General features: G+C 41.2%; 1 protein-coding gene and 1 long non-coding RNA gene across 4 annotated transcripts; one reads left to right on the forward strand and one right to left on the reverse strand.

Annotated features, from left to right (window-relative positions):
• Positions 1-3,536: 3,536 nt before the first annotated feature.
• On the reverse strand, positions 3,537-13,144 carry Ank (Ankyrin). Of its 3 annotated transcripts, XM_015188743.2 has the most exons (13): positions 13,036-13,128; positions 12,697-12,734; positions 12,411-12,567; positions 11,676-11,783; positions 10,503-11,616; positions 10,246-10,349; positions 9,241-10,185; positions 7,084-7,420; positions 6,741-6,906; positions 6,448-6,672; positions 4,647-6,385; positions 4,419-4,568; positions 3,537-3,948 (listed from the first exon to the last, which is right to left on the reverse strand). In XM_015188743.2, the coding sequence occupies exons 3-13, from the start codon at positions 12,549-12,551 to the stop codon at positions 3,767-3,769; spliced, it is 5,211 nt and encodes a 1,736-aa protein (XP_015044229.2). In that variant the 5' UTR covers positions 12,552-12,567; positions 12,697-12,734; positions 13,036-13,128; the 3' UTR covers positions 3,537-3,766. The 3 variants fall into 3 exon arrangements, with proteins under 3 accessions (XP_015044229.2, XP_001352366.4, XP_015044228.2); XM_001352330.4 differs by lacking the exon at positions 12,697-12,734 and having other exon boundaries at positions 6,741-6,834; positions 13,036-13,144; XM_015188742.2 differs by lacking the exon at positions 12,697-12,734 and having other exon boundaries at positions 13,036-13,144.
• On the forward strand, positions 11,657-12,409 carry LOC26532969 (uncharacterized). Its single transcript, XR_004469672.1, has 2 exons — positions 11,657-11,808; positions 11,923-12,409. It is a non-coding gene; the product is annotated as an uncharacterized lncRNA (long non-coding RNA).
• Positions 13,145-17,511: the final 4,367 nt, after the last annotated feature.

The raw sequence follows: 17,511 nt of genomic DNA on the forward strand, positions 1-17,511 counted from the left end.
ACGTACATTTCAATATTAATCAAAGATTTATAACTAAAAACAAAACAAAAATGTATAAAACAAAAAAACAAACTTTTTATTTCCTTTCATAGGAATTCTTATACTAACATAAAAATAAGGAGATCCTTTCATAGGAATTCTTATACTAACTTAAAAATAAGGAGATCCTTTCATAGGAATTCTTATACTTTTCGTTTTCTTCATTTTAGTGCTATAAGAGAAAAAAATGTTAATCAAGCAAACAAGCAATCAAGTACAAATTAGGTTGTACTCACTTCCGATTTATTTACATGTTGTTATGCAAAAAAAATAAATTTTCAACGGTTGTTGACTTCAAAAGGGATCGCCTTTTACGTATGGTTTCGCCTGCACTTGAAAATATGCGCTCGCATGGCACTGAGGTGGCGACTAAGCAGAGGCGCTTCAGCATATAGGTATAAAGTAGCGGGTATTGCGCTTTCCGCTGATTCCACCATACCAATGGATCATCTTTTCGGCTGATGTACTCCTCAGCCAGGTACTTATCCATTTATCTTATGGATGCTGCCGTATTGTTGGTGGGTTGGCTTACTTGCTGAAAAGTGGTGTCAAACTCAGCCCATATTGTGTCCTCTTCTTGTTTTTTGTTGCTTATAGCTTCTTGTGGAGGTTCAGGGAGTGACCGTATCGTTTGAGCCAATTTTTTGTTGATATCCGCTACTGATTTTTTAAAGGCCTCCGCAGATTTAAATGCGCGTCCTTTGAACCTGGGATCCAGAACAGTGCTCTCCGCATACAAAATATTAGCCTCGTTAAACGTTAAACCTGCCGTCCATCTCGTTTATGATTTCATTGATTACTTCGGCAACTAGGTTATTTTTAACTGTTGGATATATTTACGTTTTTTTCAGCTGAGATCTCTTCTGTAACTTCATAAAATGGCTTTAATACGGGAAGCACTCCATCAATGACATCCCAGTCTTCTGGTGACAAAATTAAATCTGTCCTTGTTGACAGAGCTGCCACGACTGCCTCCTTCAGGATAGACAGCCGTTCAAACATTTTGTACGTTGAGTTCCAACGTGTTGGCACATCCTGTGTTAGTTTGAGGTCAGCCAACTTAAGCAGCGCTTGCATATCTTTAAGCTTTTTTAAGCCTGATGAGCTGCGATGAAAATATTCGCTTATAGCTTTAGCTTTTCTGCGCACACTGCTCATTTTATCTAGAGCTTTTTGGACAATTAGATTTAGGGTATGAGCAAAACACCGTATATGACTCCAATTGCCGGTTCTAATAGCAAGAGCAATGTTGTGTGCATTATCGGATGCTATTGCTGCGACTTTGTTTTTGAGATCCCATTCATTCACAATTTTTTCCAAAAAGCTGCACAGATTCGCAGCAGTGTGCGACGCTTCAAAGGCCTGACAAGCAATTGTATAGGAGGTCAGCATCGTTGATTCCTCATCGAAGCTTATAGTTTGGGGCGTGCGACACATCGTGAATAAATTTTTTAAATTCTGGTTCTTCGACCAAGCGCAAGGCGTGATGACCCTTGGCGATCATCCGTACAAGTTGCAGATCAATCTGCTGCGCTTTGCTCGCTGGTACAGGCCTTTCAGCAAAGCTTGTTATTTTTGGTTGCGCACTTTGCACAAAAATCGGGCCATCGGTGTTTTGCCGGATAACGGGCTCCATAGACGCCGGGTGCTTGCTCTTTAAATGGCGGTGTGAAGTAAGTGTGAAGTAAACGCAAATATGAGCAAAGCTACCAGATCGCAAAATGCCCTTTGAGGAGCAAAATTGCGCAAAAAGTGAGTAGAGAACAAGTGAGTAAAAATGAACAAGTAAACAACAAAGAACAAGTGAGCAAAAAAGAACAAGTGAACAAAAAAGAGCAAGTGAACAAAAAAGAACAAGTGAACAACAAAGAACAAGTGAACAAAAAAGAACAACTTGGAAGGAACATGTTCAGTTGCTCACTTAAGGCAACAACTCTTTTTTGTTCACTCACTCATGAGCAACGCAACACTAATGCTGATCTAGAATAAATGTAGTGAGGAGACCAGACACAGTAACCATAGATCAAGAGAAACTTAAAGTAGTTTTGTGGTATAGGTTAGGTTGAAGGTATAAGGTATAAGGATCAGTGAATTCCTCAGACCATCTTTTGATAAAACGAAGGACACCTTTGGCTTTATTCGAAATAGTGGGAGTATGGGAATTAAGAATAAATAATTAGACAATGCCCAAGTCGCTAACTTTATACAAGGTATAAAGGTATGGCTTGCAGCGACATTCGTGACATTACATTTGGAATTTTTAAGAGGAAGAAGGTTTATTGAACAACAATTGTTGAGAGCGTCAAGATCCAACTGAAAAAATAGCGGGTATTCAGTTTCACTATACTAAAACCTAGCTTGACATCATCAGCATACATTAGGACTCGGGAATAAGTTAAGATTTGGGGAAGGTCATTAATAAAAAAATTAAACACGGGACCGAGATGGCTACCCTGAAGCAGACACGCTGAGAACGATTCAAAGATACCCATTTATCCAGAAAATTAGTTGAGTTGGAAACCCAAAAAGGGATAGTTTATGGATAAGATACTGAGTCAAAATCTTTACTAAAATCCGTATAAACTACATCAGTTACAAGGGTGGAAAATTCCAGGAGGTTAGAAGAAACTGAGCGATGTTTTACAAATCCATGCTGAGATTCTGAACACAAAGGACAAGAAACAAAGGGTTTGAGTTTAGGAATAGTTGCTTCTCCTCGGTTGCTAGGTCCTGGTGCTTTTTATACCCGATACTCAAAATTAGCATAGAGGTATATTCGATTTTTGGGGAAAGTGGATTCCCAGAAGGAAGCTTTTGAGTATTAAGTATATATATTTTTAATCATCTATAGTCGAGTCGATAGAGCCATGTCAGTCCGTTCGTCTTGTTGGACGCCCAGATCTCAGAGAACTTTATATCTTGACTCCTCTGAGTACTCTGAATCAAGTTTCTATCAAAATTTTGCCACGCCCCGTTCCGCCTGTGGTCTGTGGCACACACAATTATGAAGATATGATAAAATCGTAGAATTGTAGAGAACGACCATATCTAGCAGACTGCAAAATCCGATCAAATTATTATTTTAGCCAGAAGGAACAAATCAATTTTAAGTGGTTACGCAAAGTCCACGCGCTTACTTATTTTCGTCTCTCTTCATGGCATTCACCATGAAGAATGCCTGCGCGTTCTGATGGAGGGGAGCCATACTAACTGAGTGTCCTGCGACTCACAACGTTCCTCCTCGTTAGTATCTGTGACCTACCTGGGAAGTGAGCTTCAATACTATCCGCTCTATATAAGTGAAGAAATTCACCTTTACCGACTTTGTCGTGGGTTTACATTACAAAAGCTACAATAGACTACTGTACTGTGTATAACCCACATGGCAGAATTGCTTCATTCGCGCCGTTTCAAAAACAATGTAATGTTCATATTTTGGCGCAAAAAAGTTTGTTCTCTCGTTTCGACACAAATTAATTGTATTACAAGGAAGAATATTAATAATTTAACAATTTATTTGATTAGTATTCAGAAGTTATAATATATCGAAATATATATCAATATACCAATTTATAAATAACTGTTAGCTAATTATAAACTGGAGATCGAAAAGTCGAAGAAGTTAGAAGTTTACTGCTGTAGACAAATAAGAAACGAATACATTGGTAAATATATATATAAATAAATAATAATTATACGATGCACCACGGGGGTTTTTATCAAAACATTAATTGTCCTGAGCATTTCCTGTTGATCTTTTTATTGTTTCATCAGTAACAGAATTTCCACCTATTGGAATATTTGTGGCATCTCTCTTCAACAGAATTGGCTCAACTGTCAACCCAATTAGATCAATGGGCTCATTGCCAAATTTTTCATTCCGCGTTACACACGAATCATCTGTTATAGCTACAAATCGAATAATCCCAGACATTAGATAAGATTTATTTAATTTCTTGACTAGCGGCACACACTTTGTTAAAAGCTCCGAAAAAAAACTTTTTGCACCGGTGCGCACATTGCTGACTTAGCTGAGCTGAAAACTTAAAAAGCTGATATCTACCATTCAATATTTCATTACAATGGAAGCTATATAATATTGTGGTCAAATTTTTTATATAGACACAAATGATACAGATGTCACATCCCCCCTTTGCGACAAATGATTGGCAAATTTATAAAAGAAAACTGCAACATTTCGTTGAAATAGTTTTTAAACCCAAATAATAGTTTAAAAGAAACAGACGGACACATACCTATTCATCTCAGACGACAGTGTGCGCACCTACTAAGCTGGTGGCTTAAAAAAGCTCATCAGTTCAGTTGTGCTTTCCGCTCCTTTTTCAAATAGAGTGTGCGCGAGCCCTTATGTTTTTTACCTTCTATTCGTTGATGAACATATTCCTGCGCTTCTCCCAGCAAATTTATTGTGTGCTCCGATACAACTTCTTGTGTGCCTCTCATTTTGCAGTCATATTTATTATTTTCGTCTTCAACTGGAGTTGACGGTGGTGTGGCACAAAAATTACCTATTCATTAATTAGTATAAGGGCATTTTCTAAAGTTTATCAAGTTAGCACAGTATTAACTACGTTTATTGACCCTACCATCTTCCCTTCGTGTTGCATCTGAACTATCTGTAGGGGTAAGCGTCAGAGACTCGTTCTTCTTCACTGTAGTCAAATCGAGTTCCGACTTATCAGTGACAGGCTCCATATTAAAAATACACTGATCTATAATGTCGGCACGACCAATCCTATTTAGAGCTTGAGATAAGATTTTTGCTGCGGAGATCCCTTCTTGCTCTTCTTGAAGTCGGAACTGCAACATCAAGTTGCGCTGCTCGGGTGTAAGGTCCCCAATATTCTCAGCTTTGAAAAGGTCGATGTCGGTCTCGGGTACACCCAATTCTTTCACCAGTTGTGGCCAGTCACTGCCTATAAGGCTACATATATTCAACAAACTTATGTCGGCATGATGGATTACTTTACTGGAGCCAGCTCTATTCGGTTTTAGGTTTTTTGGTTGGTCAATTATAACATTCTGATTCTGATTATCAATTGCTGCCGTTTCTGTTGCTCTTGCTTTCATTTCGGTGTTTATTAAATCATTACGATTGATTTCCTTGTACAAGTTATTTCCATGGTCAAAGCTCTCTAATAATCCATTTTCGTTATGCGTAGACAGTTTTGCATCGTGCACTGACACATTCAGAGCGCAGATTGGGATTTGTGGTGCTTCTCCGGGTCCGACCTTTGGTTCGCTCATGAAACAGATGCGACTTTGTGGCAGCTCTGGGTCCTTGATGTGAACAATAAATGAAAGACGATTTTCCCGAAAAGCTTGGAACTTGGTATTCAATTGCTCGCCCGACTTTAAAACTGGCACAAGATTGCCCGAAAATTCTATGTAAATAGTCTGGTCCTGCAGCACCTCAATACACCTACTCTTTGCAATTTCAGTAAAGTATTCCTGCTGTTCTAGCGTCTTGTCCTCTTTATCATCAGTCATGCAGAAGACCGAAAACTTTGCTTCCGTATAGGAAATACGTTTTGCAAAGATCACAAACTTAACGACAAATGGTACTTGTGTCATATAGGTGTAGAGCTCTGTAGCCATGCGGCCCGCGTCTGCAATATTGCGGCAGTCCATTAGCCAGAAGCGTGCAGAAACTGTAGTGGTAAATGTAACGCTATCTTTGACGAAAGCCAGCGGAGTTGATCCGGTAACGTCTTCCCATGCGGCGCGTGTCTGACCACCAGTAATAGAACACAGTAGTCTAAGAGTGGGTGCATTTGCATTTCCATTTCCATAGGACGCATTAACCATGCCCTTGGTGCATGCCTTTGGTGCAGGAATACTCAGTGTTATCGCCTTATGAAATTTGCGACGTCGTGGCTCCACAGTGACCACCGGTGATACAGCCACGCCCTGACCGAGAAGCTTAGAACAACCAACCAGGTCTACTGGCTGTGCCTGAAGACCGACTCGAATTTTCTTAGTCAAGGCATGAGGTGGAAAAATGGCTTGAACCTGTGGTACAGCTATCGAAGAAACCGTTCCGCCATCGGGTCCGATAGCATGCACCTCCTGACGCACACGCGATACAACAGCAAAAAAGTGCGGAACGTTCTGTGTAACGATACGAACTATGCGGCTTGTGTGTAGTTCCTCCAGCGGATTAACATCCGCATCAATGGCGTCATGCAAGGCGTCTAGAATATGTTCTTCATTCTCATATAAGCTATGTTCTCGCCAACTCTCGCCGTTGTCCGAGCGCAGTATGATAATTTCGCGTTCGTTTTCTCTAAGTGATCCAAAATGGGGCACCTCTAGTGTAATTGGGCTTGAAGAAAAAATAATCACATTTCTTCCTATCTCTAAAGCTGATTATTCTACAACTCATACCTCAAAAACTTTCCTTCCACCGGGGACATCTCCAGAATTCGACTTACCAGTGCCTCGCCTTCCATCAATGGCGGAGGGTTTGCCACTCTTTGGGGTTTGACATAACGGCAAGTAATGCGCGTTGGCTCAGAACATGCCTTCGGGGGAACGATGATGCGCACTCCACTGTGTCGATACCCGCGCATAGATCCACCACGGGCATCTACTAAGAACGATACGAGAAATCTGTAAATGTAAAATAAACATTTAAAATATAGTCCATTTTGACGTATAGAACAGTTTTTAGAACTTACCCCAAGTGAACAGGTGGGCGGACAATAAGAGAATTATCGCTTTGACGTCCTATTGTAGATGCACTCAGCTCTTGCTCTTCATGCTTGATCATTTCTTTATAGATACAAGCATAAATCGAAATTTTCTCGATTAATATTTGCGACAATGGGAAAATAAAATATGTAACTGGACATAAAATATAAAAATTAAAAAACTAATCTTGTGCGGCATGTCCATTTATCCATATATGTATGTACTTAAAAGCAAATAATCCTTAAAAGCTATTCAACTGTTTTGTTATTTTGTTAAAACCAGCAGTTAAAACTACTATCTCTTGTCTATGAGTGTACCGGATGTTATTACCTTTTTCGAGAGGATGTCCAACAGATATATCCATTTGATCATTTTCAGGATTTGTGGTGTCGAAGTTTTGGTGGTCGTGATCATGGCCATAGTTTGCTTTCAAATCATCGGTAGCCATATATTTGTATTGATTATGGTCTAAAAGCTCGTCCCCGCCTTCGTCTTCGGAATCAGAGAGTAGCGTTTCATGCATAAGCTCCGGTGACACAACCTTGTATTTTTCTCCCACCATTCCAATGCTCATATTGGTGATAGATGTTTGGGTGACGACCTTAAGTGTTTCCACTGCTGTAACGTAGCCCAAGTTGCTCGCAATATTTAGAGCAGTTTTACCATTCTGAAATAGTTTAGTGCTGTATCTAATTATCATTCATTGAAATAAGTACATATATTTTGGTAATGTCAATTCCGTCAAAGAGTTTTACGTTTTAACGAGAGTGGTGAGCATGAAATTTGGTAATTCTCTTTTATATCCTAAAAAAAATATGGGTGCTCATATTAACGGTCTGACCGATGGAATTGACTTTAAATCGACACGCCTATTGATGATAATAATGTATTTACATACTTTACGTTTTACTCTATGCTCTGCATAATGGTATACCCTAAATTATTTATGGATAATAATTTAATTTAAAACCAAAAACCGCAAAAATACTGAAACATTTTATTGTGAAAAAAAGTTTCTGAGCGACAGCTATTGGATTTAATATGGCTTCTGCCAGTATATACATAAATATACAAAATATAAAGTTATCAAAACTATATGGAACCACACCCAAATGTTATTCTTGTTTTTTACACAATCGATTCAGATTATCACAAGTATAATACACAAAATGTGGATAACCGAAAAAATTACAAGATGCCAGAGAGGCCGAGAGTCGGTAAAGAAGCTAACCAGTGGAATTATCCGTGCATTTGCACAATTCCATGTAGATTCTATTAGGAAAACATATGTATAGGTACATCCATATATACTCATAAGCATTCATGTATACGTACCGGAAAAACTAAAATAACATGTTTAAAAATAGAACCGTTCGGTCAGTGCTATGCTACACGTTATGCCTTTGGTAAACATTTATTTACAAAACTCTTTGTCTTAGCAAATGTTTTAGCACCAAATAATCTCAGTGTAAAATCATTCTGTATTTTTCTAACCCTAACCCCCCTTTGGAAATTACAAATAATTCCATGCAGCGCATCATTCAACGGTTCAAAAGAGCTCCAGAAGTATAAAGTTCGAAAAACACAGGTCGACCTGCCGTTTTAATACATTTTTTTAGGATGGCTGCATCCTCTCTGATGTAATGAATTCGGCTTATAATATAATAATAAATATGACCGTGTCATTCTAAACCACACGGCATGCCTCACAATTGTGTTGCAAACCATTACGTTTCGATAAAGCCCAGCGCATTTTGCTTGCACTACGCTATCCAAGAGCCTCTCAAAGGAGAGAAGTTCTAGCAAAAGCTAGAGAAATCTACTGCTCTGAAAGTTTAGGGAGCTAGAGAGGAAGAACAGTTATTTAGGTTTAGGTGATACGGATAGAGTGATTACTAAAGAAAAGGTTCCGGGGTGAGAGCGGCGTGCGGATGACCATCCTCTCTGATTCTGCGTGTTTGGTTTTTTCGTATCATCAATATTGTGGATGCCGCAGATTTTCGTCCTTTGTGAAGGCGGAAGAGAGCGTGGCAAAAAATTGAAACAAACTCGATTCAGTGTGATATCATAGGAGTTTGCATACAACATTTGCTGCTGCTACATTTCGATGCTGTAGCTCTAATAGTCTCAGAGAACTAGGCGTATATCTAGCATATCCGATTGGAATATTATTATAGCCAGAAGGAAGAAATCCATTTTCAGCGACTACGACACGCCGTCCTCGCCGCTTACTCATCTTCTGTCTCTTTCTCTCACGCTCTTTTTTGACAAAATCGTCAAATCAAAATCTTGTCAATTGATGCGAAGAGATGGAGATCAGCCAATACAGCCACGGTTACTTAAGAAAAAAGGCAGCGTAATTAAATATGTAGATGCATAGCCGCTTTTTGCCAGGGAGTGATCGTGCGGAGTGACCGATCATTGCTGAGACATGACTAGATAACTCATGGCAAAAATTATTATATATTGATAATCAGTAAAACTCACGTTTGTTAAAGCATCTGGATTCGCCTTGTGGCGCAACAAGAGACTAATGATCATTATATGACCCTGCTGGGCAGCCTGATGCAGTGGTGTATAGCCAATGTTGGTTGACATTTCAATGTCAGCATCATTTTCAAGGAGATATTTTACGAGATTAATTTGTCCGTAGTGGGCGGCAATGTGAAGCGGCGTGTAGCCATTTTTGGTGCGCTCTGAAATGCTTGCACCGTTTTCCAATAGAATCTGCGCGACAGGGACGTGGCCTTCTTGGGAAGCTAAATGCAATGGGGTTAGGCCATTCTTAGCAGCAGCACTCGTGGCACCATTTTCTAGCAAAAGTTCAACCATAGGCAAATGCCCCTCTTGGGCAGCTAGATGCAATGGGGAAAAGCCAGATTTGCTGATGGCACCGACATCAGCACCATGCTGTATAAGGTGCTGCGCCATTTCTACGTTGTTCTTTTTTGCAACAATATGCACGGCACTGTGTCCGTTGCGGGCGCATATTTTTGGGGATGCACCGTTCTCCAGAAGTACCATCACTACTGGCTGATGGTCATAGTGTGACGCTACGTGCAATGGAGTCACATCGTTCTTGCCCTGACAATCAATGGAAGCACCCTTCTCAAGCAATAGAGCCACCACCTTTTGATGTCCGTATTTGCTTGCTAAATGCAATGGAGTGAAACCCTTTTGTGTGACCTCATCTAGTCGTGCGCCGCTCTCGAGCAACGCTAAGCTGACTTCCTCCTGACCTTCCTTCGCCGCAATGTGAAGCGCCGTGTACTTATCCTTAGTTTTAGCATTTATCTCGGCTCCATGCTGCAACATCAGCATAATTATATCAATATTGCCCAATCGGGAAGCCACATGTAGTGGTGTTTGTCCTTCCCGAGCGACTGCATCAACCTGCGCTCCGTTGCGAAGCAAAATTCGAATTATGTCCGTCTGAAATTATTTATAGGTAATAATAAATATAAATCCACATAGCAAGATATCACATATTACTTGATTGGCACGCGCTGCTAAATGCAATGGTGTCTCTCCGCGTACTGTTGGTATATCTGGGCTAGCGTCGTGCTGCAGCAAGTAAATAACAATGTTCATGCAACCTGCAAATAGCCAAATTTGAGGAAGTGATGAATATCGACTAGATTTGATATACATATAATTGATATATACGTATGCTGGATTTAACTGAATCATCGCTAATAAGTAAATGCTTGCTGTTAAACTCAAACCTTTGAACTTGTCTATGTACCTACCCATAAAACTAGCCACGTGCAATGGTGTAAGGCCAGATTCCGTGGTTGCACTAATGGTAGCTCCATGCTTGATGAGTAATTCAGCTACTTTGATGCGATTCTTCTTACAGGCAATATGAAGGGGAGTGAAACCGTTGAGGGCACGTGAGTTTGGATTTGCACCGTAGTCAAGCAGAAGTTTGGCCACCCTCACATGGCCACAGTGTGCGGCCACATGGAGCGCTGTCAAATAATCAACGGTTACCTCGTCTACTGGAGCCTTATGTTCTAAAAGTAGACGCGCCGCCTCATCGTGTTCGCCCTGTGCGGACATATGTAAGGCCGACAATCCATTCTTTGTCTTCGATAGTATTGGAGCATTGTGACGTAGCAGGAGCTCAATAACCTCAACATGGCCTGATCGTGAGGCACAGTGTAGCGGTGTCAGGCCGTCTCGTGTGGGTCCATCTATGCGTGCGCCATGAGACAACAATAACCTGCAAACTGTAGACTTTCCCCACTTGCAGGCCACGTGCAACGGCGATATATTGTGTTTGGCAATATAGTTGACATCAGCACCGTGGTCCAGCAACAAGGTGGCTATGTCCACGTTCCCATAATGAGCGGCAATGTGCAGAGGCGTAAAGCCAGACTTGGAAACAATGTCGGCATTGTGATCATGCTGCAGCAGCAGTGTGGCTGCGCTTACGTCGTTCTTTTTGGCTGCAATGTGAAGTGCCGGAAGACGCACCTTTCCACGAACATCACTTTCCAGTAGGACTGCCACCACCTTATCGTGACCTTGCTGCATTGCCACAGCTAATGGTGTAAAGCCGTCTTCTGTGGCCAGCGACGGGTTCGCTCCTTTTGCCAAGAGCAGTCTGCAACAGTTGTCGTGATTCTCCTGAGCTGCCATATACAGCGGTGTGAATCCATTTAACGATTGCACGTTTACATTTGCATTCGACTGAATAAGTTGCTTAATAACATGTTGTTGACCCGCCAGCGAAGCTATATGCAAGGCTGTATTTCCTTTTTTGGTTGCGTTGTCCACTTTGATGCCTCTCTTCAGCAACTCACTGCAAATATCGACATATCCATCCTTTGCCGCTAGGTGTAGAGCGTTTAGGCCGTTCTAAGAGTATGTAAAGTTATCAATACTTATAAAATATCTTAATAGATTCAATCATTTACCGCATTGCAACTGTTAATATCCGATATCTCACCACTTTCGATAAAATCAAGAAGTTTTGTTAAATCTCCACTGCGGGCAGCTCGTAAAAATGATATCGTTGAGTCGTTCTGTCAATAAAGGAGTACGTCACCAGTACGTATATCTTAAGATTTATATAACTTATACAATATATTTTATACGTAAACACCGGAATTGTTATTAGCCCCATTCTCTCTTACACCTATTCCGTTATATCTCTCTGCCCAGCACCGCAGTACCATCCGGCCCTAATATCTCGTTCACTCCGCCAGTTACGACACAGATGGGGAAGAGAGTGAAAGCGAACAAGTGCGCCTGCAATGTGTCTACAGGACTTTTCCATTTTGTTGTATTTTAAAAATTGTGGATGTATTTTCTCGTTCTGTGAGCGCGGTTACAATGTTTAATATTGAGTAAAAAAAAAGAATGTAGATATTTTAAGACTTGACCTGAAATTCGTAGCTTCTGACACTCGTAAATTTATTATTACAAAATTTGTTGATCTTAATTGGCTAAATTAAATAAAGTGATGCATACATACATATATAAATCATTATAGCACCTAGTTTCCATGTTAAAAATGGAATGTACATATGTAAACGCCATTTCCGCGCTTACAAAGACAAGCTACTATTTTAAGTTTCATCGGTGTTGACAGTATATGTAGTGTATAAATAAATTTTCGACTAAATATGTACATATTTATGTTACATTACCTGCTTTTCGTATTTTGTGTTTCCATTTATTTTATCTAGGGATATCCCGTTATCTGCAGGTTTATAATTTGTTTTTGTTGTCATTGTGTCTTCGCTTAGATTTTTGTTTTCGCTTTGTATCGTGTTCTCTCCTAGTGTCATACTTTAGCGTCAATGACTGAAAGTACCAATACCAGAAGCAACATGTAAGCAAAGAAATACACACACACATAGTTTCATATTAATGTTACGGTTCTCATATTCATCATTCACATTGCTTGTATGCATGTACTACTTGCATACATACCAACAGTCAAGTGTACATATGTGTGTTTCTCTATCCGCCTATTAATTAAAAATAATTTAAAAATTTGAAGAATTTTAAATGGTAACTAATTGAATTCGCAATCGTAGATACAGAGTTGCTCATAATAAAAGATTTAGTTTCGTTTTTATTTAATTACTGCTGTTTGGCTAGCTAGTATACAATTGTTGTCACTATGACGTCATAATGTTTTGCATAGCTATTCCCTATCTTTTAAAACGTGTGGTCAGAAATACCACACACACTATAAAGACATTGCGTTGCGTTCATTTAATTTGGATCCTCAAATTTGATATAATTTTATAAATTTTATTTACATACACCTTGCAAAAGTTAATCTTCTAGTTATTTTGAGAGAAAGTTTTTAGCCCAGCTCAGTGGGTCTATACTTATCGCTTCTGCACCATCACTATATTATATAGTTTATGAATGAGAGTTAAACTACCGTTTATATGGAATGACGGAATGAGGAACAATAATATATTATAGGTTATTATTATGTATTATAGGCCGGCTGACAAATAAAAAAAAAATAAAATTGTAATACACAACACTTTTGTTTTTTTATCAGGCGCAAAAACAAACAACGCTAATGGTCTTCCGACCCGTTAACATGTCACTTATAATAAGCCATGTGAAAAAACATTGATTTTCTAGACTTTCGAAAATTGACCTTGTGATTTTTTAATAGTCATGGCGAATGCAAGACGTATCGGAAATTGAAGTCATCGGAATCCTTCGATTGTTCATCAATATTCTTACAACCAAGCGCGTACTGTAGCACAGTTTTGGTTGGTTTATGCTTCGAAGCATGAGCCATTTACGTTCATTGAAATCTTTACTTTCCTTGGCAGTACAATTAGATTGATAATTAATTTTACTCGTTGCATTTCGGGTTCTTCTGCCTAAATTGGTCCGCCGCCTTATAGGAGGCATATTTAGTAAGTCACAAAGACACAGCACTTTTTTAATTTTATAGAATTATGTGGCTTTTAGGTTAGGTAAGATGCATAGGTGCACAGTAAAGAGACGTTTACAGACATTTTTGTCTTTTAGATCTAGTAGTATAGATGCACAGCAAAGCGAAAAGTGTTGTTGTTTTTCAGGACATTTTTTGAACTTTGAACCATCTTCGCACATCAAGAAATACTATGAAAAAGAATTAGCGAACTCGGTTCAGCTGATCTCTAGATTTGCTCATAGCAACACTTTCAACGATTAATTTTTATATTATACATAACGAACCTGAGTTGCAAGTGAGAGCATATGTCTGTTTTGTATATATATTTTGTTTTGTATATTTTTAATAAACTTCTTTACCCCACCTTATATTTTGAACAATTTACGTTTTGTCGCGAACAGCTCTCTACCGAATATGTAAAATGTACATTAAATACGCTTTGTGAGCGTTTGCAATTGTAAAAAACACACTTTATTGCCGCGCCGGGCAACGCCTCCAAATCTGGGGCCGTACGTTTGATAAGCCTCCCGTGTTCAATAGGCCTCCCGTGGTTTTGTTCTTCAAATCGGTTTTATTTGTTTCATTTATTTTATTCATTTATTCATTTACAATGTCGGGCGGGTGTTAAACTACGAGAGCTAGCGCTAAAAAACTTGTACCGCTTCAGTGCTTTTTCCGCTGCCTTTCTTTTTTTTTCTTCCTTTCCCTTGCCTATAGCTGCCGTTCGCCCTGATTAACCCTTTGCTCAGCGCTGTTAATGTTTGTGCTGTTAAGCGCAGTGATATTCAGGGCTGTTAGGCGCAGTGATATTCAGGACTGTTAGGCGCAGTGATATTTAGAGCTGCCGCTGCGGTTTCTGCCGTAACATTCCCCCCTTCGCAAACTTCGTCGCTTGTCGTGATGTTTGCCAAACTTCTGGTTACGCCTTGATCCATTAGTGGGTTCGTTGTCCTCACGTCTAACTTGGCCAGTTTAACTATTGGCCGAGTTAGCAGTCCAGATGCAGTGCGGATCACCGCGCTTCGGGCGATCCCGTCCTTGGCTACTCGAAGGTCCATGATGACGCCTTTCCTCCACTGCACCTTGGGGCTTGTTTCGTCCGCTAGAACCACGACGTCTCCGAGTTGGATAGGGTTGGTTGGGGGTCCATGCCATTTGGTTCGTGTCGTCAGGCACGGTAGGTACTCCTTCAGCCATCGTTTTCTGAAGCTGTCCACGATCTGCCCTGCAATGCGAAAACTCTTACCAAGCATAGCTCCTATTGCGCTGCTGTCGCTCTTTGCTGCCATCGAGCTGGTCTCTGCTCTCAGAAAGTGATTCGGTGTAAGTACGTCGGCTTCCGGACACTCCAACGACACGTAAGTCAGGGGTCTGGAATTTAGCATATTTTCTATCTTTGCTAGTGCTGTTCTCAGCACTGGTTCTTGTACGTGCGTCTCCTCTAATATTTCGGCTAGTATGGATTTCACCGATCTGATCATTCTTTCCCACGCACCTCCCATGTGGGGTGCTCCTGGGGGTATGAAGGACCATTCTATTTGCGGGTACTTGGTTTCCAGTTCGTTCGGTAGAATTCTTTCAATTTCTTCTCGTAGTAAGCGGCTGGCTCCTCGGAAGTTCGTCCCGTTGTCCGACACGATTCTCTTGGGGACTCCTCGACGGGCTACGAACATTTCCAATGTTAGCATGAAGGCGTCTGTTGACAGGGAGTTTGCCAGCTCGATGTGTACTGCTCGCACGGTGAGGCACGTGAATAGTACTCCCCATCGTTTCTCGCGTCGTCTTCCTACGTTTACCTCCAGTGGTCCGAAGTAGTCGATACCTGTGTTTGTGAATGGCAATTCGTTGATTTCTAGCCTCTCTGGTGGTAGGCTTCCCATCTCCGGTGCCTCTGGAAGCGCTCTTTTATTGCGACATCTTTGGCAGGTGTTCGCTACGGCGCGATCTCTTGCTCGCAGTCCTGGTATGTGGTACAATTGTCGCATCTCGTTGACGACGATCTCAGTAAGCTGATGCTGAAACTTCCGATGGAAATAATCAATGCGAAGATTAGTGACGTTATGTCCTCCGGGTAGAATTACTGGCCGTTTCAGGTTCCTCGTTATGCCGATCGACTTATCTATGCGGCCGCGTATTCTCAGTACGCCTGTTTCATCGAGGTACGGCGATAATTTGTAGATCGAACTTTTCTTACTCACGATTCTTCCTTGTCGTAGAAGAGCCATTTCTTCAGGGTAAGCCTCTTCTTGGACCATCCGGTATATAACGATGTTGACATCTTCCATGTTGCGAAAGCGTGCGGCTAAATTTGCCTCCTCTGATGCGAAATCTCTTTTGCGTATTTTGTCCAGAAATCTCATCATGCATCTCAGGGCTCTCGTGAACTTTTCCCATTTGCTAAAGCGACATACATTTGGGATTATGCTACTCAGCTTTGATGGCGGTTTCGGCGTATCTGTCCATTCGTGTACGTGTATCCGTTCCAGATTACTCGAGTTGAGCTGTGTAGTTGGCCAGTGTTCTTCCTCGTCAAATAGGAACGGCGGACCGGAGAACCATCTCGCTTCCGGTTGGAAACTCGACTCTTTGGTCCACTTCGTTCCATCGTCTGCTACCTTCAGAGCGGATGGAACCCATTTCCATTCTGATATGTCCGAGGTTTCCAAGATCTCTCCAATTCGGAGCGCAACGAACTGATGGTACTTTCGGGCGTCTGAACATATCCAATACAACACGTTCTTGGAGTCGGTCCAAAAAACACGTCGCTTGACCTCGACGGAGAGCTCCTGTGTTATGAGTTTAGCTAGTCGTAGGCCGAGGATCGCTGCCATAAGCTCCATCCTGGGAATCGAGATTGGTTTCAATGGTGCCACTCTTGTCTTGGATGCGAGTAGTGTGCATCTGACTTCCCCTCTTTGTTCGATCCTTATGTAGGCGACGGCTGCAAAGGCGTTTATGCTCGCGTCTGTAAAGATGTGTAATTGGATAATAGATGTTTCTTTCGTTAGACCGAGATATCGTGGAACCCTTAATTCTTCGATGTTCTGTAGTTGCCGTGCCCATATCGTCCAACGTTGACGTTCGCTTTCTTCGACCTGTTCATCCCAGCCTACGGCCGACCTCCACACGTCCTGCAGTATTATCTTTGCCTGTATAATATAGAACCCCAATAGTCCTAAGGGATCGAAGATGGTCATGACTGTACGTAAAATTGACCGCTTCGTCACAGTTTTCGTTTCGTCGTATATGTCATTCGGAAACTTATTGACGAAGGTGAAGTAATCATTCCTTGGATGCCACCACATGCCAAGCACTCGTTCTCGTCTTGTCGAGTCCGTCATCTCGATGGGTCGTTCTTGATGATCTCCATCTCCTGAGAGCGCTCTCATCACGGTAGTGCTCATCATTACACTCATTACGTACCTATCCGTACCTATACCATATCTCCAGAGAAACTGCTGTGAGCTTTGATCCTCCGAACGTATCCTAACCTGGTGAAACATTTCTCTGATATCTCCGCAGATGCCAATAGACTTCTCTCGAAAGCGCGACATTACTCCTACCAGCGATGGCAATTGGTCGGGGCCCTTTAGAAGTATTGAATTAAGAGCGATGCCTTCCACTTTGGCTGCTGCATCCAATACGAGTCTTGGTTTGCCTTTGTTCGGGTTCTTGGTCACGAATACGGGCAGATACCAGGAGCGTTTGCCTTCGACCATTTCATCTTTTTTGAGTTTTCGGACGTAGCCGATGTCTTCGTACCTCTTAATCTGTTCGTTTACGAACTCTCGTAGCACCTTATCGCGTGTCATACGAGATTCTAGGCACCGAAGTCG

The sequence above is a fragment of the Drosophila pseudoobscura genome, chromosome 5, assembly GCF_009870125.1.
Source record: "Drosophila pseudoobscura strain MV-25-SWS-2005 chromosome 5, UCI_Dpse_MV25, whole genome shotgun sequence".
NCBI lineage: Eukaryota > Metazoa > Arthropoda > Insecta > Diptera > Drosophilidae > Drosophila > Drosophila pseudoobscura.

Excerpts from the sequence above, each read along its gene's own strand:
- Ank (XM_015188742.2), bottom strand. The coding sequence starts at position 12,551 with ATGACACTAGGAGAGAACACGATACAAAGCGAAAACAAAAATCTAAGC. Across the intron at positions 10,186-10,245 it reads TAGCAGCGCGTGCCAATCAA|ACGGACATAATTCGAATTTT; the intron begins GTAATATGTGAT and ends AAATAATTTCAG. Across the intron at positions 3,949-4,418 it reads TGTTCATCAACGAATAGAAG|CTATAACAGATGATTCGTGT; the intron begins GTAAAAAACATA and ends TTCGATTTGTAG.